This window comes from Oncorhynchus kisutch, linkage group LG3, assembly GCF_002021735.2.
Source record: "Oncorhynchus kisutch isolate 150728-3 linkage group LG3, Okis_V2, whole genome shotgun sequence".
NCBI lineage: Eukaryota > Metazoa > Chordata > Actinopteri > Salmoniformes > Salmonidae > Oncorhynchus > Oncorhynchus kisutch.
The window spans coordinates 72929144-72954352 of NC_034176.2; the positions used below are offsets into that span (position 1 = coordinate 72929144).

A 25209-nucleotide genomic window follows, 5' to 3' on the forward strand; every position below is an offset into this window, starting at 1 on the left:
TGGGATGTCGCTTTGATGGGTCTGAGTGAGAGTCCATTCCTAGCTCTTATCCTTTCTAGTTGAGAGACAGTGTAACCAATGCTTTATAACAATGAGAGGGTCACCAGTGGAGAGATTTTTCTTTTAAAAAGTGTTTATGAGTGCATCACTAATAGTGTAAGAGGACACGGCTATGAAATAGGTATTTGGATTACTTCCTTACTTGTATTGCTCATACAAATGAATAATGGAGGCGATTAGGTGCGTGATAGCCTAACCTTGCCTAAAACCGAGACCTAGGGTTTAGCTCAGCAGGCTAACACATTCTTGTCAAATTGGTGGCGTGACCCAGACTTGGTCAGTGATTCCTATAAACTGGGGTTATTGCGGAGAAGGTGATAACCTTGCCTGAGACTTGGTAACAGATAACGTTAACCTAATACCTAGGCTTTAGCTCAGGGTATAACCGTATAGTGGAATGCCGAGTAGAAGACATGTAAAAAGTCGATTAGGCAGAAGTTGGATTTTCAGTCCTAATCAAATTAACAATAATGATCTATTCCATTCTATTCATATTCTACCGGTAATTCTACAAGCGGAACCTTTCATTTTTAGGGTTGTTGGCGGGATTACTTATATTGAGACAGGATGTGGTGTAACCAAGGTAGAAGTGTTTTCGTTTCCATAGAAACGATGGGCGTTGCCAGCGAAGTTAGTGCTGTGTCAGTGACATGATGAGCCATTTTTACATTGTAGCATCAGTTCACAACAATACATTTTAAAATAATTAGCATTGACGTTAAACAACAAAACTGATTAGTTAGCCACATTATAGCAAGCGGACTAGCAACGTTGTAACACTAGCAAAAATGCGGCCACAAAGACAGCAGACCAACAACAATACAGCCATTACAGGAAGGTGTCTTTCTCCCACGGTAAGAACGATGTGTCCAAAATAAATACTCTTTACTTTCTCTCTGTCTTTATTAGGAAAGAGTTAGCATGCTAGCTAGCTTATCCAGAAAGCTAATGCAACTCTGTAACAGTCATATAAATTAGCAAGATTGCTATCTATCTAGCTGACGTTACAGTGGCTGGGTTGCATGTTGTTGCTCCACAAATGCATGAATATTATCAAGCCTGCTGCATTAAGCCTGCTGTCTAGAGAGAAAAGTAACCATATAGTGGACTCTTGGCTTAGTTGTTGTTCGTCTATTGTTACAATTGCCAGTCTTAAGTTGCCTCATCTTTTTCTGTCATTCCCCCAGGTCAACAGCTATAAACTGCACTTTACAGCAGTGAACTCTCAAATACCAGAGAGAAATGTTCAGAGACCAGTGAGTTTGCCTTTGTAGATAGATCCACAGTGAGGAGTGTCCCCATTCCCCAAATTATACTATTTTAATGAGACAATGCATGAACATGGAAAGCATGACATTGTGTCTTGAGTGCCCTTTAATTATCATAATTATATATTTCTAATTCATTAAATGTTTTATTTGACAGCTGGACGTCCGATGGTCTAAAGACTTTACAAACGGGATAAACATGGACACCATGAAAATGAATCCACCAAGACAAGGTACTACCACCTGACTAAATTACAAGACACCGTGACAGTCTCTTACCTGTCCCCGTCTTCTCTGTCTCACCATTTACTTTCTCTCCAGACAGCAGGCTTAATGCAGACAGTGGCGGCTGCAGGCCTCTCCACACCCCTGTGCTGGCGTTTGTCAGTGAGTTTATGGGCCCTGAGCGTCCCCTCCTACCCCCAGCTGCTGCTCTACCCAGTGGGCTGACTGGTGACCTAGGACCACAGCCACACAGAGTGAAGCCTAGGAGAGCAACAAACAGTGCAGGGGCCATCAACTCCCACAGTACCTCACCCCTCACCCTGCCAACTGGTGAGTGACTGCACTCAGGAACCTCCCCCTCTCTTCAGCAGTGCCAGCCCCCCTGCTTTTTGTCATGGATCAAAGTTAGTCTAATGGAACATTCTGCTCTGTGCTCAAGTTAAATACTTCTGGACATGTAAAACCTGATGCTTTTCTGAACAAATGTGTCTTTGTAACAGGACCAGGTGATGCCATATCATTGAGTGAGAATTCTCCCTCTAGTTTTCCAATTGCCTTTCGTTCCCGTGATGACTGTGCTTTGAGTCCTGAGCGACTAGATTTGGACAGGTAGGCTAAAACACTCATGGCTTTGTTTGTTCAGTGGTCTATGTTGAGCTTCTCAGTACACTGTCCTGCAATGGAATGCCAAGTTTGTAATTGCTTGGACTCACCAGTAGGGTGCAGCAAAGTCCCTCATAAAGATTATCCTGCCCTCTGACAGTGCATGTCAACTTTGCAGGCGTGAAAGAAACGCCTGAAACTAGATCCTCTATATACTGGTTTTGATGAGAATGGCGAAAAAAACTGCCAGGGGAAGTTCTCTTCTGCACTGTTCAAACAATCCAGTAAATTTGGAGGAGGAGTTAAGATGGAGTGTCGCCGGGCACGTTCAGCAGGAATGAACGTTTTGGAATATTCAGATAGAAATAGGCTATGTAGATCAAACTTGCATCTCTAATATGTAGAATAAGGAATCACATCGGCTCTAGTCATGTCATTTCTATCTGCAACGTTCGAGAACGTTTGGCAACTGAACATGGCCTTGTTAACATCCAAAAGCGGAAGTCCTGTCACAGGCTCTCTTTCCATTTCCCCTGAAATCCGGATCATTCGTTTGTTGGGGACTCAGCAGAGACTAGTCAACAATAAACCATATCCATAGCCTCATCCACTTAGAATAATGAGATCTCCTGAACCCTGCCTGCCAGTGTTGGAAGGCAGACAGTGTGGTATCAGGTGGCTTGTACCTTTTCTTACTGTGAGCCCTCTCTCCTCTGCATCATAACAAGATAATACAGGGTCATCCTCTCACAGAGTGGTGTTGTTGACAATGCTTTTGTGTTTTGTGTGTCAGGCGTGGTCTGGAGGAGTGTCCCCTGCTGGAGGGCATGGGTAGGCTGCGGCTGCTTAACTTTCAGCACAACCTCATCACGCACATCCACAATCTGTCTCATCTGCGGCACCTTGCCTTCCTAGACCTGTATGACAACCACATCTCCCAGATGTCTGGCATCTCAGCCCTGGCCTCTCTCAGAGTGCTTATGCTGGGCAAGAACAGGTTTGTGTTATGTTTCTCAAGCATACAAACAGAACAATAGGATAGGAGCTCCCAATCATTTTGGTGCTTTTACAGTGCATGGTTTCAAGGACAGATGAAAAACCGTAAAAAAAATGTTTTACCCCTTTTTCTCCCCAATTTCGTGGTGTCCAATTGGTAGTTACAGTCTTGTCTCATCGCTGCAACTCCCATACAGACTCGGGAGAGGCGAAGGTTGAGAGCCGTGTGTCCTCCGTAACACAACCCAACCAAGCCGCGCTGCTTCTTGACAGAATGCCTTCATAACCCGGAAGCCAGCCACACCAATGTTTCGGAGGAAACACCGTACACCTGGCTACCGTGTCAGCGTGCATGCGCCACAGGTCCTGCCACAGGAGTTGCTAGAGCGCGATGGGACAAGGACATCCCTGCCGGCCAAACCCTCCCCTAACCTGGACGATGCTGGGCCAATTGTGCGCCGCTCCATGGGTCTCCCTGTGTCGGCCGGCTCAGATGAAAAACTTTTTATGCTGTCTTTTTTTGGTGGGATTTTTCTTTACATTTATAAAGATGTTACCGTAGGGATATGCACATCCTGCTTTTTGGATTAAGTGATACTGTATGACCGCCACAGCACAGCTAGCCTATATATCAACCTCCATTGAAAAGTGCTTTCCTGCAGGTGCCCAATTTCTGTACCAAACCATACCACTGTTCTCTTTGTGAATCTTACATCTAACATCACCTTACTTTAAAACTAAAGGTCAGGAGGGAGGAAGATTAAAGTCACAAATCATGGCAAATGCCACCGGGATCCCATTGCTGAGGTCTGGTTTTGTTCCAGAGTCTGTAAAACCTGACATTTGTCTTTTTAGAACCCACTTTCAGAACAGTCTGCGGTACCGTTCAAGCAAAGCATACCACAGATTTAGGTTTCTGATAGGTTACAGTCCCTTTGAAATTCTAACTTCCCAGTTTGGTCTGTATAGACAATCCTGGATGACAGGACAGTGGAAAACAGTCAACTTAACCATCAGTAGAAAATCAATTCCTACCGCTCTTTGACAATCCCATTTCCTGTGCCTGGTAACCATTCAGTTAGCAGATGGGATACCAGCTCTTTGTCATAGTAACGTTGTGTTATAGGAGAGATATCTTGGATAGAATACCAGAGAGGATGATGTTAATATTATTGTCTGTTTAATGTTTTGCAGAATCCAGAGGATATGCAGTCTGGATAACCTGACTAAACTAGATGTTCTGGACTTGCATGGCAATCAGGTACCATGTTTCAAACCTTTGAAAATTATACAGTGCCTTGCGAAAGTATTCGGCCCCCTTGAACTTTCCGACCTTTTGCCACATTTCAGGCTTCAAACATAAAGATTTAAAATTGTATTTTTTTGTGAAGAATCAACAACAAGTGGGACACAATCATGAAGTGGAACGACATTTATTGGATATTTCAAACTTTTTTAACAAATCAAAAACTGAAAAATTGGGCGCCATCGTTACTAGAGTACTTTACCTTTCTTTTGTTTTCCCACCAAATTAAAACATATTTAGGAGCTTACTTCCACACATCCCAGTCTTGCTCTGGGTTACCTTACAGTTCTTCTTCAATTACTATAATTTCTCTAACAGGCAAGGCTATTTCTGTTCCTTTTACAATGAAGGAAAACCTGATAAAGCTGTTCTACAACTCATGAATGGTAAGTTGAGCAAAGGCCGATTTGATGAGCTTTTCTCCTTAGATAGGCCTACAGTATGATCTGGCTGCTGTCACAACGTATTAAAAGCCTGTGAAGAGAGGGGATCACAGAAATGCTGGTGTCAAATCAGGATTTTGCCAGCACCTGTAAAAAGAGGATAGGATTGAAAAGTCATCTGTCCGCAGTGCTGGTTGTTTGAAAGGTGCTGCCAGTATATCACCCACATTGTTCCAGTGAAAGTCAATCCAGAGTCCCTGTGAGACTCCTCTCTCTGACTCCGGCTGCTCTTTTTCATGTGTCTCATACTCTCATTCCCAATTAAACATTGGTTTCTGTTAATCTACCCAGCAGCCGTTGTTTTCCAGTGACTTCTGACCACGAACATACTGTGTCTTCTTCTTACCACATTTGTACTTTCCAAAGCACAGCAGTGTTTAAGTCACCTATGTATGACCACAAACAAGGGATAATTTCTGCCCTAATTTCAAATCACCCCTGTCTGGCCTCTCGTTTTACCCAGAAGGGAGATGTGCTCTGGGGATAGGAAGTTGTCATATTTCCAGTTTGTTGGAAATGTTCAAGAGGAATATCCTCTTTGGGAAGGAAGGACATTCAAGCCCATTGACCAGGTCCTGGAGTTAGAGGATGACATCATATTGTTAAATAACATGTCCTTCCATTGGTTGAGTGATGGATTGTGCTCACAATATGATCCTCTGTATCTAGTTGACACTAGCGATAACGGCTGCTATTCAATGAGGACAAGTCTACAACATTTTTTATCCCTTGAGAGTTTTTGAATGGCACTACATTTATTGTATCAGGAATGCAAGGAGTACCAGTATATGATGTCTACAATGAATTACATTAGAAATTCAAAATCATTCATCAAACAGACAATATTTAACTTAATTATGAAATTATTTGAAACTTACAATGCACTTTGCCATTTTTATTTTAAGACATATAAAGGACAGATGTGACCCTGCCTGAAGAGCAAATGTCCCTATAGGACATTAAGACTTCAACAGTGCCCTGACCTCCCATGTTCCTCCTCTGTAAAATGAGCGGGGAACCACTGTAACATATTTTGGATGCGTGATCCACCCCAACAGAAAGCAGTTCCACAGTTATCTGTAACACAACCCAGTTAAATATTTTCAGATGAGATGATCTAATCTGCCCTGATGAGAGATGTAAAATTACTGTTCAGTGAAAGATACAGCCAGTGTGGAGTGGACACTCTGGGTTTCTTAGCTTTGCAGAGGATGATGTCCCAGGCCCAGCCAGGGCAGAGATTAGTTTAGCCATGTGCTGACTTGTGTTAAAGTGGACTTGAGAGAGAGAATGCTTTTCATTGGAACCATGGTGGAACTGTGAATCAAAGAGAACACCACTGGGAAGCCTCAGTTGGAGTGGAACATTACCTCACTCTGTTGTATTTGTCAGCAGTCATAACAAAAGTTGTTTCAATCTCAACGGCTCTTGCCTGTCTCTCTGGTCTCTGTCCAACAACAACAGTATTATGAGAGGCATTTGGGGGACTTAATACACCTGGGCCTATTGTCTGAACTCCATAACTGAGATACCACTTCTACTACTCACTACTGACAGCTTGACAACTTTCTGTACAAATAGATAGCTATGACATAGCACTGTTACACTGGCCTTAGAGTGCTTAGGCTATGACAGCACTGTCTGGTCAAGCTATGAAAGAGGAGAGAGAGAGAAGAGTGTGCCTCAGTATCACTCATGGAAGGGCTTAGATGTGGAGAGCAGGCGGTCACCCCCCTCCCTCCCCTAATTGGAAGGGAAAAGCAGAGGCTCTTTTAGCCAGAGCTCCAGAGCTCTGTGCAGCTTTTGTCCCTTAAATGATGTTCACTGTTCATTTAGATTCTGCCCTAAGCTAACAACCATACTCAGTCTGTCTTGATTCATGTCTACTTGCATCAAGCTCACTGCAGGAGCCTTTCAACCTTTGACCCCTGGAGTAACACGCAGTGTATCATCATCAAGGGAAAGGGAACCCCAAAAGCCGGCCTCTCAGTGGTAGTTACTGTAGTACTGGGGCGTGTCCCAAATGGCATCCTATTCCCTATATAGTGCACTACTTTTGACCAGAGCCCGTACATAGGGAATAGGGTGCCATTTGGGACGTAAACCTGACCTCTTCCTGAAATGGAGATGACACAGGACTGAGTGGCACACACCTCACAGCCCCACACTCAGACTGACAGACAGACAGCAACCAGGGAATCCCATGGGTCCTGAAGTAGTTAGTTTCATTTTGACAAGAGGCCCTACAGTTCCCCCTCAACCAGAATGAGGCCAGGGCCACATTTCACTACTACTGACCCTTTTGGATTTTGGATGTCGTTTGGACTCATAGTTCAAAGAGAACCCTGACTTTGTTTTGACATCGAAATTATGATAATGTGGGTCAGAAACAAAAGGAGTGATTGTAAGGGTTGAATTGGATGGTAACATTGAATGTTAAAAATTCAAAGAAGTTATCTCCAACTCATTTGAAGGTATAATTTATTTTGGGCTGTTTTTAGCAGAGAATATGGAATGGCCTTAGGCTAGTAAATCACGGTACACAGGTGTCTGCTCTACTTCCGCTGTACTCAAGTTTTATTTTGCACAACAAACAGAACTGGCATGTCTCATCATTTGATTTAGACAACACAGAGCATATTCTCAACACTGAAAATCACCCTTTTGGCCCCTATCACCTCCCTAATATATTTACAGCAGCACAGCCTCAAGTCAAGCCCCTGATGGTGTGAGCCTTTCATTCATCATGACTTAAGAGAACATTTCACCAGTTTATCACAGTGATGTTTCTGTCTGTGTTTCCCTGTGCCTTCAGATCTCCCAGATAGGGAACCTCTCCCACCTGTCTGAGCTGCGTGTGTTGAACTTGGCAGGGAACTGCATCTCCAGGGTGGACAACCTGCAGGGCCTGGACTCACTGACCGAGATCAACCTGAGACGCAACTGCATCTCCACTGTGGTGAGGGAGAGGAGGGGAGGGGATTTTATTTCATAAGGATCCCCATTAGTCGACGCCAATGGCGACAGCTAGTCTTACTTGGAAAAATACCTTACAGACAAAATACTTTACAATTTACATATATTTAAAAACATTGTGTATGTGTGCACGCACATCTATCAGTTACACATACATGTCAGTACTGTACATACACACAAAAGAGCATACATACTGAGAGCTGCTGGGTTTTGGGATCTGAGGGGCCACAGGCTGGGGTTGGTGGAGGGACTGCAGGCATGACATACTGAGGGGGCTACTGACTGACTGATGGTTGAGCAGAGCTCTGGCTGTTCTGAACTGAAGCATCTGGATCGTGTCTAATCCTTTGGGCTCATACTAATGCACTGTGCAGATGTAATGGCTCAGGCCTGTAGTGATTCAGATCTGTGCTAAGATCGCAAACAGCTTGGCCCTTCTATCATCACAGTAATGGTTGAGGATGGTTCCCCCCACTCTGCAATATACTGTGCAAGAACAGTATGCTGCTGTGTTGCTAATGCTGCCAATTTTAACAGATGCACACATCCAACTGTCGTGGTTTGATATATACACACTCGTTGGCATACAGCTGACGGCTTAAGCTAGCTTCTTGCTGTGTATCAAACCTCTGACCGTCCCCAAGGTGTTGCCAGTGTCTGTCCCCCTACCTACTCATGCATTGACATGTGTAGACTAGATTATCATTTTCGTCTTAGATGATGATGTTAGCTGCAGATTCTTCTTTCATCTTGTTATCATCCCCCGCTGCTGGGCACAAGCCTTTGCATGTTTTCCTTATTTTGATGTTTGTCTTGGTATCACATTTAGAAGTTTTTCTGTTTCATGTCTCACCAAGAAAAAACACGAAGTGAAGTAGCATACTTGTCCTCCTGTCATCTACGGTGGTTACCAAGGGGAAATAGCTAGCTCATTAACCCCTCCTCATGCTGACTCCAGTGGAAGTGAAATAGGATATTTTTGAAACAGAATTTCCCTCCCCTTACGTTTCTATAGTATAGTATTTCTGATCAACAGAGGAGCACAAACAGGCCTTAACAGGTCCTTCATTTGTATACAAGTCTGACATCTCCAAACCCTTCCCTCACTTGGTATGCTGGAAAATTCAACATGCTCTCACGTCAGAATTAGACGTTCATGCATGTTTCTCAAACGTCAAATTTCAAATTTTGCCTAGCGGCCAGTTTCTATGTCAACTCCCGACGTCCTCAGACATGGATGGACGTCTAATCCTGACTTCTATCACGTGGCCAGGCAGGATAAATTGTAGATAAAAACAGAAGTGTCTCATCTTATCAACTACAGCTCCTGTTTACTCACTTAGAAGTTTTGATGAAATTACTTCCACTTTTAATAATCGGATATAATGTTTTATTGGCCTCACGGGAGGGTGGAGAAAAAATTCTACCCTTCAGCATTTTTCTCAAGGCTCTTTCATTATTCGGATTGCAGGCGCAAACTAAACACAGATACTTTCAGGTGTCTTAAAATGTTTTCCTTTTCATTCTAGAGAGGAATATAGTGGCTTTTTGGAAAGGACTTGAAGGGAAAGACAAATACATTGAAGTGCACTTTTCCAAACAAGTTTAAACCTACACTTAAACATTGGGCTCAGTTACATGGAAGGCCAGTATTTTAGACATTCTGTATGTATAACCCTTTGGGTACTGTGCTACACATGGTACATGTCTGAAAGGTTTGTTTACCCTAGAAAACCATCCTGAATGACACCTAAAATGGAACAGTTTGGAGATGATGGTAACAGAGTATCACTCTGTTTGTGATGAATGGGTGAGATACTGTTCTGTATGGTTTTAGTCTGTATATTGTATGCACTCTCTAAAAGACAAGTAACTTAAACAACCTCAGCCATTGAATGACCAGGTCACCAGTAGCACTTACTAAGGATCACACACACATGCACACATGCACACACACACACACACACACACACACACACACACACACACACACACACACACACACACACACACACACACACACACACACACACACACACACACACACACACACACACACGTGTTTGTTGGCGCTTCTCTTTGTAGAGTGTTGTTGCGTGCAGCAGAGACAGCGGTTATGAGAGGTTGTGTTGGCACAGTAATGGTTGTAGGGGAGCTCCTCAGTGTGTGAGAAAATCTAACACACGTCAGCTGTCAGCATAGCTGGGGTGGAGCTGAGCTGTAGAGGTGAAGCCCAGGACACGCAGGAGAGAGACGGACACCAGGTTCAGACACACCTCCTCGTCTCTGGTCCCCTGCTGTTAGAAGATGAGATAGACAGTGGTGGACAGACAGTGGGCTTTTTTATGCACCACATCAGCCCAGTGATGACATCACTCTGTCTAAGACTCTGTGTCTAAATTTAGACTCAGCCACAGTCAGAGCTGGAAGTCCTGTTACACTGATGGAGAAGCAGGGGTGCATATTCAGTCTGGGAATCAGGTGTATGTGCTCATACTGTGGTATGAATTGCATTTTCAGCATGCAGAAATGTATGTTATAAGGATTCATTGCAGCGTTCTCCTCAAAGCCTACTATGTGTCACTGTGAGTGGGAGCGCACAGTCATCTAATGTTTTTATTTCAGGAGCAGAGCGTTCCTGTCACTATGGGGATGCAGCAGCAGACAGTACTGTTAATGTGTGTTCTCATGTAGCAGTAGAGAAATGTTCCTATAAAAGCAGTGTTGCTAATGGCAGAGATTACAGCCTTCCTTGCACCTGTCTCTCTCATTATTATTTATGCAGTGATTGATTTAATTATTTCACGACTTCTCCAATAAGACATAGCCATAATCCTAATTATGGCAACAGCACCCCTGCGGAGGCAGCATCCCTGTAATACTGTTAGTGTTAGAGACAGTAAGCTATAAAAACAAAGAGAGTCACACACACCATATGTATAAACTCCTAGTCATTTATTGTGTAAAACACCCAACGTTTCGGCGTCACTGTGCCTTCTTCAGGGTAATGTCATGAATGCTTGAACCAGGTTATGTAGACAAACAGTGCAATTAGTGCAACGAATGGCAATAGTGAGGGTTGTGTCATAATTATTAGGTTGATTATAAGGAATTGAGTGAAACTGCTAAAAGACAATAGTTTACAGCATAATGAATATATTAGGGTATTGTTAGCATTATCATCAACATATATTATTGTTTAATTTAATTTCACAATTTAATTGTTTCCAATTTCATAAAAATGTTGTTACATGTAATATTTTGGTTCAACCAAAATGCATAATAAGCATAATAAACAGGGAGAACATATTGGGTGTACTCTGATAAACTGTAGAAGACAGCACATTAAAAGTGTTGTATAATGGTGCCTGAACAGCATGAAGTGAATGCACTCCTCTTCTCCTTAGTTGTTTATACAGTAATTATGTTAGAGCAGCCCACCATTAATGTCCCCCTAACTAAGTCACTGAGTGGTGTGGTGGGTTGACGTACTGTATGCATACAGTAGTCTTCTTTTGTTTATGCCTAAAGTAGGCTATGGCTTTATTTTGTAACCCAATGCAAACTGCCACTGACGTGCACATACAGTGTATTTGGAAGGTATTCAGACCCCTTGACTTTTTCCACATTTTGTTACCTTACAGCCTTATTCTAAAAGGGATTAAATAAATACAAATCCTCATCATTCTACAAACAATACCCCATAATGACTGCGACCTGTACACTCTCGTTGGCTGGCCCTTGCTTCATACTCGTCGCCAAACCCACTGGCTCCAGGTCATCTACAAGACCCTGCTAGGAAAAGTCCCCCCTTATCTCAGCTCGCTGGTCACCATAGCAGCACCCACTTGTAGCACGTGCTCCAGCAGGTATATCTCTCTGGTCACCCCTTAAACCAATTCTTCCTTTGGCCGCCTCTCCTTCCAGTTCTCTGCTGCCAATGAGTGGAACGAACTATAAAAATCTCTGAAACTGGAAACACTTATCTCCCTCAGTAGCTTTAAGCACCAGCTGTCAGAGCAGCTCACAGATGACTGCACCTGTACATAGCCCATCTATAATTTAGCCCAAACAACTACCTCTCCCCCTACGGTATTTATTTATTTTGCTCCTTTGCACCCCATTATTTCTATCTCTACCTTGCACATTCTTCCACTGCACATCTAACATTCCAGTGTTTTACTTGCTATATTGTATTTACTTCGCCACCATGGCCTTTTTTTTGCCTCTATCTCCCTTATCTCACTGTATGTTTGTTTTACTCCATGTGTAACTCTGTGTTGTTGTATGTGTCGAACTGCTTTGCTTTACCTTGGCTAGGTCGCTATTGTAAATGAGAACTTGTTCTTAACTTGCCGACCTGGTTAAATAAAGGTGAAATATATATATATTTTTTAAATGACAAAGCGAAAACAGGTTTTTAGAAATGTTTTCAAATTTTGTAAAAATAAAAAACCCTATTTACGTTAGTATTCAGACCATTTGCTATAAGACTCGAAATTCAGCTCAGGTGCATCCTATTTCCATTGATCATCCTTGAGATGTTTCTACAACTTGATTGGAGTCCACCTGTGGTAAATCCAATTGATTGGACATTATTTGGAAAGGCACACACCTGTCTATATAAGGTCCCACAGTTGACAGAGCAAAAACCAAGCCATGTGGTTGAAGGAATTGTCCATAGAGCTCCGAGAAAGGATTGTGTCGAGGCATAGATCTCGGGAAGGGTACCAAAAAGTGTCTGCAGCATTGAAGGTCCCCAAGAACACAGTGGCCTCCATAATTCTTAAATGGAAGAAGTTTGGAACCACCAAGACAGCCAAACTGAGCAATCGGGGGAGAAGGTCCTTAGTCAGGGAGGTGACCAAGAACCCGATGGTCACTCTGATAGAGCTCCAGAGTTCCTCTGTGGAGATGGGAGAAACTTCCAGAAGGACAACCATCTCGGCAGCACTCCACCACAGGCATTTATGGTAGAGTGGCCAGACGGAAGCCGCTCCTCAGTAAAAGTCACATGACAGCCCTTTTGGAGTTTGCCAAAATGAACCTAAAGGACTCATACCATGAGAAACAAGATTGAACTCTTTGGCCTGAATGCCAAGCGTCACGTCTGGAGGAAACCTGGCACCGTCCCTACGGTGAAGCATGCGGCAGGGACTGGGAGACTAGTTAGAATCGAGGGAAAGATGAACAGAGCAAAGTACAGAGAGATCCAAGACAAAGCAGGATTGGCTTTGGGACAAGTCTCTGAATGTCCTTGAGTGGCCCAGCCAGAGCCCGGACTTAAACCCGATTGAACATCTCAGCAGAGACCTGAAAATAGCTATGCAGCGACGCTCCCCATTCAACCTGACAGAGCTTGAGAGGATCTGCAGAGAAGATTGGGAGACACGCCCCAAATACAGGTGTGCCGAGCTTGTAGCGTCATAACCAAAAGGACTTGAGGCTTTAATCGCTGCCAAAGGTGATTCAACAAAGTACTGAGGAAAGGGTCTGAATACTTATGTAAATGTGATATTTAAGTTTTTTATTTTCAATTGTCACGCCCTGGCCAGGATTTTATTCTCTATTTTGGTTAGGCCAGGGTGTGACTAGGGTTGGCGTTCTATGTCTTTTTTTCTATGTTTTTGTATTTCTTTGTTTTTGGCCGGGGTATGGTTCTCAATCAGGGACAGCTGTCTGTCGTTGTCTCTGATTGAGAACCATACTTAGGCAGCCTGTTTTCCCACTATGGGTTGTGGGTAGTTGTTTTCTGTTTTGTGTTTCTGCACCTGACATGACTGTTTCGTTTTCATTCATTCTCTTGTTATTTTGTTTGTGTTCAGTTTAAATAAAAATAACATGAACACTTATCACGCTACGCTTTGGTCCACATCCTCTTCATACGACGACCGTTACATCAATACATTTGCAAAAAATCTAAAAACTTGTTTTTGCTTTGTCATTATGGGGTATTGTGTGTAGATTGATGAGGGGGGAAAAACGATTTAATCAATTTTAGAATAAAGCTGTAACGTAACAATGTGGAAAAAGTCAGTTAGCTGAGCAGGATGATGCAGCAACAGGAGGCCTTACGGGGGACAGAGGGAGCAAGGATGGGGGGAGTTTCGTTCTATTCTGTCCCTGGCCCTGTTTAGTTTCATCCTCATTTACTACAGCTTTAGAAGCCTTCTCCTGCATTTGCCATTAATCTTTTTCCAAGGGAAAATATGCATTTTGATAGTGATTTTGAGCCTTAGAGCCCAGGGGGTATGAACATAACGTAAACAAAAGGAATATGAGTATCAGACTTTTGTTTGAATTATATTAATGTTTAAGTCAATCGGACCCCATGAAAGCTTTGCCCTTCATATGTGGTAGCAGAGTGGAATGAGAGTTTAAGGCATGTTGATGTCTGTCCTTTATTATTGTGACTTTGATGTTTCCTTGGATGTTAACGCAGTGTCTCTCATGGGTTTCTAATGTACTTTACTGTCTGGGTCATATGCTTACAGCATAAGTAATATTGATCTATGAGCACTCAGCTGCCTTAACATACTGGACAAATTATTCTATGACTAATTCAGTACTGTATATTATTTACAGTATATTATACATTTTGTAGTAAATCCAGATCAAGAATCCATCCCTATCTATTTTATTGGTGTGGTCAGTACTAGTTTTGTCTGTTTATTGCACAAGGTGAGGCCCAAATGCAGTCACATGAGGCAGATGGTTGGAGTCTTACAATGTTTATTAATCTAAAGGGGTAGGGCAAGAGAATGGTCGTGGACATGCAAAAAGGTCAAAACCAGATCAGAGTCCAGGAGTTACAGAGTGGTAGACAGGCTCATGGTCAAGGCATGCAGAATGGTCAGGCAGGCGGGCACAAAGTCCAGAAACAGGTAAGGGTCAAAACCGGGAGGACTAGAAAAAGAAGAATGCCAAAAGCAGGAGAACGGGAAAACCGCTGGTTGACTTGGAAACATACAAGACGAACTGGCCCAGAGAAACAGGAAACACAGGGATAAATACACTGGGGTAAACAAGCGACACCTGGAGGGGATGGAGACAATAATGAGGACAGGTGAAACAGATTAGGGTGTGACACATGCACTATTCATGTTCTCTTTTTTCTAAACTGTGCCCTTGGATTTGGTTCAGTTTTCTGATTGCAGGCAGCTAGCCCGACATTTAGCTGTTGGGCTACTATTCAAATCAAATCAAATCATATCAAATTTATTTATATAGCCCTTCGTACATCAGCTGATATCTGTGCTGTACAGAAACCCAGCCTAAAACCCCAAACAGCAAGCAATGCAGGTGTAGAAGCACGGTGGCTAGGAAAAACTCCCTAAAAAGGCCAATACCTAGGAAGAAACCTAGAGAGGAACCAGGCTATGTGGGGTGGCCAGTCCTCTTCTGGCTGTGCCGGGTGGAGATTATAACAGAACATGGCCAAGATGTTCAAATGTTCATAAATGACCAGCATGGTCGAATAATAATAAGGCAGAACAGTTGAAACTGGAGCAGCAGCACAGTCAGGTGGAAGTTGAAACTGGAGCAGCAGCATGGCCAGGTGGACTGGGGACAGCAAGGAGTCATCATGTCAGGTAGTCCTGGGGCATGGTCCTAGGGCTCAGGTCAGTTGAAACTGGAACAGCAGCATGGCCAGGTGGACTGGGGACAGCAAGGAGTCATCATGTCAGGTAGTCCTGGGGCATGGTCCTAGGGCTCAGGTCCTCCGAGAGAGAGAAAGAAAGAGAGAAGGAGAGAATTAGAGAACGCACACTTAGATTCACACAGGACACCGAATAGGACAGGAGAAGTACTCCAGATATAACAAACTGACCCCAGCCCCCCGACACATAAACTACTGCAGCATAAATACTGGAGGCTGAGACAGGAGGGGTCAGGAGACACTGTGGCCCCATCCGAGGACACCCCCGGACAGGGCCAAACAGGAAGGATATAACCCCACCCACTTTGCCAAAGTACAGCCCCCACACCACTATTAATGATGGTGAAGGAAATCATTGTGTTAGGGAATACTGATGTCTGCAAAAAGAATAGACTAACCCACAATGTGTTTATGCACTTCTGTAGATCACTTGCTCTGACCCAAATGATAAAAAATCCCACCAGGGTATGTGAAACAGTGCAAAGTACATTTGACTCAATAAGGGTGTCTGATAAATCCAAAATATTGCAGAGTGGAGTAATAGTCTATGGAATCAGTGATCATTTTATTAAATTTTACACAAGGAGGGTTTTAAAAGATATACTGTTACAGGAATTATATTCCTCTATGTTTTAATACCCAATTAAAATTAAACACTGTCAATTCATAAGAATTTGTATGACTCTTATTTGTATAAAATGGACAGAGCCCAGTCTTAAAGTCAACCAGCAGCGTTTATTCTCGAGAGTACTGCCCGTTATACATTTTACCACAGGTTATAAACTGAAAATTACGTCATTAGTTTTAGTACTAGCCCGTCTCATCTCCGCTCCAGTACAATGGCTGTATGGTTCTCACATCGTCTCTCCCTATTAAGATAATTTATGAACAGAGCCAAGGTCTGCCTGTGTAGATAAGCATTCTAGCCAGTCTGGCTATAAGTTCATTCATTTCTACCAAGGAACAGACAGTCATTGTTCTAATTCTTGATTATATTTACACACATTATATTCAGTACTAGGATTATAAATAAAATTCATACATATACAGTAATATAATATTATTCTGATTAGTCAGTCCTGATTGAAATGTATACATAATTAGTCATTATTGATAAAAATTCTTTAACATATACACTGCTCAAAAAAATAAAGGGAACACTTAAACAACACAATGTAACTCCAAGTCAATCACACTTCTGTGAAATCAAACTGTCCACTTAGGAAGCAACTCTGATTGACAATAAATTTCACATGCTGTTGGAAATGGAATAGACAACAGGTGGAAATTATAGGCAATTAGCAAGACACCCCCAATAAAGGAGTGGTTCTGCAGGTGGTGACCACAGACCACTTCTCAGTTCCTATGCTTCCTGGCTGATGTTTTGGTCACTTTTGAATGCTGGCGGTGCTTTCACTCTAGTGGTAGCATGAGACCGAGTCTACAACCCACACAAGAGGCTCAGGTAGTGCAGCTCATCCAGGATGGAACATCAATGCGAGCTGTGGCAAGAAGGTTTGCTGTGTCTGTCAGCGTAGTGTCCAGAGCATGGAGGCGTTACCAGGAGACAGGCCAGTACATCAGGACGTGGAGGAGGCCGTAGGAGGGCAACAACCCAGCAGCAGGACCGCTACCTCCGTAATTGTGCAAGGAGGAGCAGGAGGAGCACTGCCAGAGCCCTGCAAAATGACCTCCAGCAGGCCACAAATGTGCATGTGTCTGCTCAAACGGTCAGAAACAGATTCCATGAGGGTGGTATGAGGGCCCGACGTCCACAGGTGGGGGATGTGCTTATAGCCCAACACCGTGCAGGACGTTTGGCATTTGCCAGAGAACACCAAGATTGGCAAATTCGCCACTGAGCACATGTGACAGACGTGACAGAGTCTGGAGACGCCGTGGATAACGTTCTGCTGCCTGCAACATCCTCCAGCATGACCGGTTTGGCGGTGGGTCAGTCATGGTGTGGGGTGGCATTTCTTTGGGGGGCCGCACAGCCCTTCATGTGCTCGCCAGAGGTAGCCTGACTGCCATTAGGTACCGAGATGAGATCCTCAGACCCCTTGTGAGACCATATGCTGGTGCGGTTGGCCCTGGGTTCCTCCTATTGCAAGACAATGCTAGACCTCATGTGACTGGAGTGTGTCAGCAGTTCCTGCAAGAGGAAGGCATTGATGCTATGTTCCCCAGACCTGATTCCAATTGAGCACATCTGGGACATCATGTCTCACTCCATCCACCAATGCCACGTTGCAGCACAGACTGTCCAGGAGTTGGCGGATGCTTTAGTCCAGGTCTGGGAGGAGATCCCTCAAGAGACCATCCGCCACCTCATCAGGAGCATGCCCAGGCGTTGTAGGGAGGTCATACAGGCACGTGGAGGCCACACACACTACTGAGCCTCATTTTGACTTGTTTAAAGGACATTACATCAAAGTTGGATCAGCCTGTAGTGTGGTTTTCCACTTTAATTTTGAGTGTGACTCCAAATCCAGACCTCCATGGGTTGATACATTTGATTTCCATTGATCATTTTTGTGTGATTTTGTTGTCAGCATATTCAACTATGTAAAGAAAAAAGTATTTAATAAGAATATTTAATTCATTCAGATCTAGGATGTGTTATTTTAGTGTTCCCTAAAAATATTTGAGCAGTGTATTTAAGTGTCACCAAACTGTTAGAATCAGAGGACTCAAAAAATACTGTGTTGAAATGTTTAGGGAGCAAGTGGGTCAAATTGACTGGTCACCTGTGCTGGATAGTGTAGGGGTAGACAGTGCCTGGGAAGCCGTTAAATGTAGATTCCTTGATATGGTGAATGTGATGGCTCCCATTAGACAGGTCAGAGTAAAGCAGAGATCTAGCCCTTGGTTTAATCATGAGATTCTATAATCTATCCAAGCTAGGAATAAGGCCTTTAAGAAATGTGAGAACTCTCAAAAGCAACCTGATTTTGTCCTATATAAACGTCACAGAAATGAAGCACAGAGCAGGATGGATGAAGCTAAGAGGGGTTACTTTGCTGATAAAATCATTGAGAACCAATATTACCCTAAAAAGCTTTGGAAATCATTTAAGGACCTAGGCTGTAGTAGTACTACCAAAAAGAAGCGTAACAGTATTGGAGTGAACATCAGGGAGGAGAGGGTATATGAAAAAGCAGAAGTTGCAAATTAATTCAACTATTTTTTAAACTTCTGTTGCCAGCAAGCTGGTTAGCAAGCTGCCCACCAGTTTGTATGGAAACGACCAATTCAAGAAGTATTATTCTGAGTTAGGGATTCAGCTAAACTCTTTTTCTTTTGCAAAGGTAGCAAAAGACAAAATAGCCAGTATACTAGCTGAGCTTAAATGCTCCAAAGCCACAGGCCTAGATAATATTCCTGCAAGGTTTCTTAGAGATTCTGCTGAGCAAATTGCCCCTTGTATTACGCATATCATTAATCTCTCTCTTTAACAAGGCATCTTTCGCAGAGACATGAAACAAGCTAAAGTTATACCTCTGTATAAGAAGGGGATAAAGTCTGACCCTATGAATTATAAGCCTGTATCTATCCTTAGTGTAACACCAAATATCCTGGAGAGAGTTGCAGATGAGAAAATTATGAATATGTCAGCAAACAGTCTAATGCATCATTTTAAGTCTGGTTTTAGAAGAACATACTACACTGATTCATGTCTACTTTACTTGACTGACTTCATCTGAAAAGAGATTGATGAGGGAAATCTATGTGGAATGGTACTGATTGACATACAGTTAACCACTGTCCTAATCTCCAAACTGGAGGCACAGGGGTTAAGCAGTATCCCTCTATGCTGAGTAAAGTTCTATTTGTCAGGTAGGGAGCAAGTAGTAGAGGTTAATGGTTCACTGTCTCAGGCAAAATCAATACGTTATGGCGTTCCGCAGGGGAACGTGCTTGGGCCTCTACTGTTTTTACTGTATATAAACGATATAAAAGTTGCTTGCTCTTGCCGTCTTTTCCTTTATGCGGATGACTCTACACTTCTGTTGTCTCACAAAGTAAAACAATGTTGGAGAGCATACTTAGCACAGTGCTTACTGGCATTAGCAAATGGCTTGGAGATAATAAGCTGTCTCTGCACTTAGGTAAAACTGAGGAAATAATTTTGGGGTCCAGAACTAAATTGTGTTGGTCCTCTGAAATCAGAGTAGAGTTAGGGGGTGAGGTCCTGACTACTAAAACCTCTGTTAGCTACCTGGGATGGAAGCTTGTGAGGTGTGAGCATGGTGCTAGAGAAGGTTAATGCAAGTACTAAGTTTTTGGCTAGAAAGTCCAAGCTGCTTGATAAGGACTCCCTCATTCAATGCAGTTTTGACTATGCTACTACTTCTTGGTTTGGGGGCTTATCTAAGCTTATAAAGGGGACGCTCCAGATAGCCCAGAATAAGCTGATCGGGGTTGTATTGAAGGTGAGTCCACATACTCACATAGGCAGGAGCTGCATTCAGAAACTCACCTGTCTGCCTGTTGAGGCTAGGGTGTCCCAGATTAGTCTGGGTTTGGTTTACAGGAGTATTTATGGTTCTGCACCCAGATATCTAATTGATTACTTTTCCCATGTTATGGATGCACACAATAACAGCACCAGATCAGGTGTTGCTAATATGCGCTTATACAGGTTCAGGAGTAATGCTGAGAAAGGTAATTTCTTGTATACTGGAGCCTCAGAGTGGAATGAGTTGTCTCTACCCACAAAAACTATGTCCTCTCTGGGCAGCTCTGAAAAATAAAGTTAATAACTGTTTGATCAGAGCGTGCAACAGAACATTGTACTGTCTACACTCGGTGTGTTGTTTATATTAAAATAGTTTCATTAAATCGATTTGAATCAGAACTAAAGTTTTGTTGCTAAGGATTCCACGATGCGGTTAGCCTTTACGGCTTGTGTTCAATTTTTTTGTGTGGATTCTGCGAGTGGCTGTACTACAGACACCTGTCGTCATCGTGGGAAAGACTCATTGTTATCGTTTCATAAAACAACTGGTTACAGTAAAGAGCCAACCTTGATATTAAGGAGATCCTAAGGGAAATCGACTAGTACCAACAGCTTTACGCTATGGAGGAACAACATACTCCATCATGGAAAGATCCGACTACCTCACAAAAGAACACAAAAAAAGAAAAACAGATTAATCTACAGACACAGATAATTTACTTACTGTTGAAGTAGAGGCTAGTGCTCTGGCTGGAATCCATGCAACACTGGAAAAGTTGTGTGAGGAGGTAGCAGGGCTGAGGGGGAGTTTGGAGTTCTCACGCTCCAAGGAGAAAATAAGGCACTCACAGCCAAGGTAAAAATCCACAATTCCAACGTGGATTTTCTACTCAGGGAAATGAAGGAGTCGCTACTAGACATACAAAGTCGTAGCATGCGTGAAAATCTATTTATTTTCTGGGATTCCTGAGGACGCATCCAATAATCCAGAGGGCGCGATCAGAGAATTCATGCAATCCGCCTTGAAACTTCTTATAGAGACTGTAAACAAGGTGGCTTTCCATCGAGTACACAGACTTGGAGATCGGAGCGACAAGACCAAGGGTCCCCGACTGATCATCGCAAAATTTAAACACTATCATCAAAAGGAGCTGATCAAAAGCAGGGGAAGGGAGCTTAAAGAGACCAAATTCGGTCTCAATTACCAATTTTCAAGGAAGATAAACAAACATCGTAAGAGACTGTATCCGGTACAAAGGCAACAAAGGGAGAAGGTTAAGTGTGCCTTTCTCATTGTGGACAAACTCTTTATGGATGGACAGCTATTCCGAGACAGCTTCATAACACCATGGCTGTACTAAATTCTACAGGGACTTCGGGTTTACGAAAAAAACAAGTATAGGAACTGTAAAAATATCTGAACATTATGAAGTGGATATGAACACACACGTACTCAATTACATGCTCGCTTACACATACGGACTTATACACACACACACACACCTGATCTCGCTCTCTTCTCTCACTCTCTCCCTCTTCTTTTCTCTCACTCTCTCTATTGTCGAGAACTGTTTTATAATTTAATGTGTTTATTATTTGTCTATCTTTTGTATGTATTTGTCTACAAGTTTATATATGTTTACAACAAGCAATGGGAAGATATCAGAATAGGGGCATTGGGGAATAATAACATATTGTATGGAATACATTTGTACTGTAGTGAAGCCGTCTCTAGAGTAATGCAAGGTCTCTTTCATGATAATGTGAAACGTCAATTGCTATGGAAATGCTGGGATGTGTTTTTCAATGATGTTAAAGGTAATTATGTTGCAACTATGACGGTGATACGCTATTGATTACAATTATCATCATGAATATTAAGGCTATATGAACTTCATGTTACACACATAGACACTCAACCAAGCAAATTGGCGGAGTTATTTTTTAGGGGGATATCACTCATTATAGTCTTACTCTTATACAGACATTGTACACACTCTCACTAAATCACATCCAATATCATACACATCAACCTACTCAGATTTACTGCACACATAATATCTTGTCTCAATTTTCTAACATCTGTGGCATTGGCTCACAGGAAAACAGGCAAGGGAATAAAACAAATATTGCTAGAACCTATTTCTTGAATTCTAAATATCAGACATTTGAAAGCTCTAGTTTTGACCGTTTGATAATACCTCTGATGGCAGTAACTTTACAAGCACTAATGATGGTTGATTTAGACTGAGAATAGTATCTAGTTATGGTAAGGGGTGAAGTAAGTATAGCCAGTTATAATTGTAATGGTTTAACAGATTGTAAAAAAAAGATCAGTCTTTACATGGCTAAAAGAAAATGAATGTAACATACTGTTTACAGGAAACTCACTCTACATCCTTAGATGAACTTGCATGGAAAAAGGAATGGGGTCAACTTATTTTTAACAAAGACAAAATCATTTATAACTGAATTTTTACAGTTTGATATACAGTTGGAAGTTTACATACACTTAGGTTGGAGTCATTAAAACTCACTTTTCAACCACTCTACAAAATTTCTTGTTAACAGCTATAGTTTTGGCAAGTCGGTTAGGACATCTACTTTGTGCATGACACAAGTAATTTTTCCAACAATTGTTTACAGACAGATTATTTCACTTATAATTCACTGTATCACAATTCCGGTGGGTCAGAAGTTTACATACACTAAGTTGACTGTGCCTTTAAACAGCTTTGAAAATTCCAGAAAATCATGTTATGGCTTTAGAAGCTTCTGATAGGCTAATTGACATAATTTGAGTCATTTGGAGGTGTCCATGTGGATCTATTTTAAGGCTACCTTCAAACTCAGTGCCTCTTTGCTTGACATCATGGAAAAATCAAAAGAAATCAGAGAAGACCTCAGAAAACAATTGTAGATCTCCACAAGTCTGGTTCATCCTTGGGAGCAATATACAAAATCCTGAAAGTACCATATTCATCTGTACACACAATACTACGCAAGTATAAACATCATGGGACCACGCAGCCGTCATCCCATTCAGGAAGGAGATGCCTTCTGTCTCCTAGAGATGGACGTACTTTGGTGCGAAAAGTGCAAATCAATCCCAGAACAACAGAAAATGACCTTGTGAAGATGCTGGAGAAAACAGGTACAAAGTATCTATATCCGCAGTAAAAACGAGTCCTATTTCGACATAACCTGAAAGATCGCTCAGCAAGGAAGAAGCCAATTGCTCCAAAACCACCATAAAAAAAACAGACTATGGTTTGCAACTGCACATGGGGACAAAGATGGTACTTTTTGGAGAAATGTCCTCTGGTCAATGAAACAAAAATATAACTATTTGGCCATAATGACCATCGTTATGTTTGGAGGAAAAAGGGGGTGGCTTGCAAGCAGAAGAACAACATCCCAACCGTGAAGCCCGGGGGTGGAAGCATCATGTTGTGGGGGTGCTTTGCTGCAGGAGGGACTGGTGCACTTCACAAATAGATGGCATCATGAGGCAGGAAAATGATCTGGATATTTTTGAAGCAACATCTCAAGACATCAGTCAGGAAGTTAAAGCTTGGTCGCAAATGCGTCTTCCAAATGGACAATAACCCCAAGTATACTTCTAAAATTGTGGCAAAATGGCTTAAGGACAACAAAGTCAAGTTATTGGGGTGGCCATCATAAAGCCCTGACCTCAATCCTATAGAACATTTGTGGGCAGAACTGAAAAAGTGTGTGCGAGCAAGGAGGCCTACAAACCTGACTCAGTTACACCAGCTCTGTCGAGAGGAATGGGCCAAAATTCACCCAATTTGGTGTTCTCTTTTCCGTGTCATCCTCTCCCACTGAATGGGAAATTAACAAATGTACAGAAAGATCAGTGCGAAGGCCAAATTACAGAGGAATAACTTTTTGAAGACCCAGATGGCAAATATAAAGACCCAGTCTATCTAAAAAACTGGAGGCCCCTTACACTTCAATGTTGTGATGCAAAAATACTAGCTAAATGCATAGCACTCAGAATTAAAAGTTTTACCAGGTATTCATCCTGATAAGACAAGGTTTTTACATGGATGATACATTGGAGATAATATTCGACAACTACTAGAAATAATAGAACATCATGAAACATCTAAGAAGCAGGCCTGGTATTTATAGCGGATTTTAAAAAGGCCGGCTGGATTTTATTTATAAATGCCTGTATTTTTGCCTGTAATTTTTCAATTTCGGTAAATCTCTTATAAAATGGGTAAAAAATAATGTACAGCATCCCCAGGTGTAAAATAGTAAATAACGACTACTTCTCAGAGAGTTTTGAATTGTGAAAAGGAGTTAAACAAGGGTGTCCGCTGTCACCATATCTATTCGCTATGGCCGTCGAAATGCTAGCTATTAAAATCAGATCCAATAACAAAATTAGAGGATTAGAAATACAAGGCTTAAAAACAAAGGTGTCCATGTATGCCAATGACTCAAGTTTTATATTAAATCCGCAAGCTAGATCCTTGCAATGTCTCGTTGAAGATCTAGATAACTTTTTTGTACTCTCTGGACTAAAACCTAATTCTGATAAGTGTACAATATTACATATTGGATCTTTAAAAAATAAAACTTTTACATTACCCTGCAGTTTACATATAAAATGGGCTGTAGACATAGACATAGTAGACATAGTAGACATACTTGGTATTCATATCACAAAAGATATAAATAAGCTCTCCACAATGAATTTCAACAGAAAATCCTGCAACCATGGAGAGGTAAATACGGAAAACTTGCCCTGATTAACTCCTTAGTCATATCTCAGTTTACTCACTTCCTTATGGCACAGTCCTATTGATCTGATTGGTTACTGATCTGATTGGTTACTAATAATATCATTTCAAATCCCTCAAATTGTGTCCCATATGTGTTTAGACACGGCGACCATTTACGGTGACGATATTCTAAAATAAGTGAATCTTTTCTAGAAATAGGCATGGAATAATTGATGAGACAACCCATATTCAAGAATAGCTTAGGAAAATAACTCCATCTAAAAACATTTTTTTGAATTACCTTAAACCGAGTGATGCTTTTTGAATCATTTTTCAAATCATATGAGCAACAAAAAAAATCACTTTATCTGGGATGCTAAAACAGACAAAATAAAATGTTTCTTTCTATATAATGAATATGAATTGGGTGGGTTGAGATGATTAAATATAAAA

At 42.0% G+C, this 25209-nt stretch overlaps 1 protein-coding gene across 1 annotated transcript in view; it reads left to right on the forward strand.

The window, feature by feature from the left end:
* The first annotated feature begins 665 nt into the window (after positions 1–665).
* LOC109888468 (leucine-rich repeat-containing protein 49-like) overlaps positions 666–25209 on the forward strand; it is a 55816-nt gene continuing 31272 nt past the window's right edge. Inside the window, exons 1-8 of the mRNA XM_031814253.1 lie at positions 666–914; positions 1248–1316; positions 1486–1561; positions 1650–1883; positions 2054–2162; positions 2950–3153; positions 4347–4413; positions 7717–7860. Coding sequence (XP_031670113.1) covers positions 849–914; positions 1248–1316; positions 1486–1561; positions 1650–1883; positions 2054–2162; positions 2950–3153; positions 4347–4413; positions 7717–7860 — 969 coding nt within the window. The 5' untranslated portion in view covers positions 666–848. The remainder of the gene's footprint in view (positions 915–1247; positions 1317–1485; positions 1562–1649; positions 1884–2053; positions 2163–2949; positions 3154–4346; positions 4414–7716; positions 7861–25209) is intronic.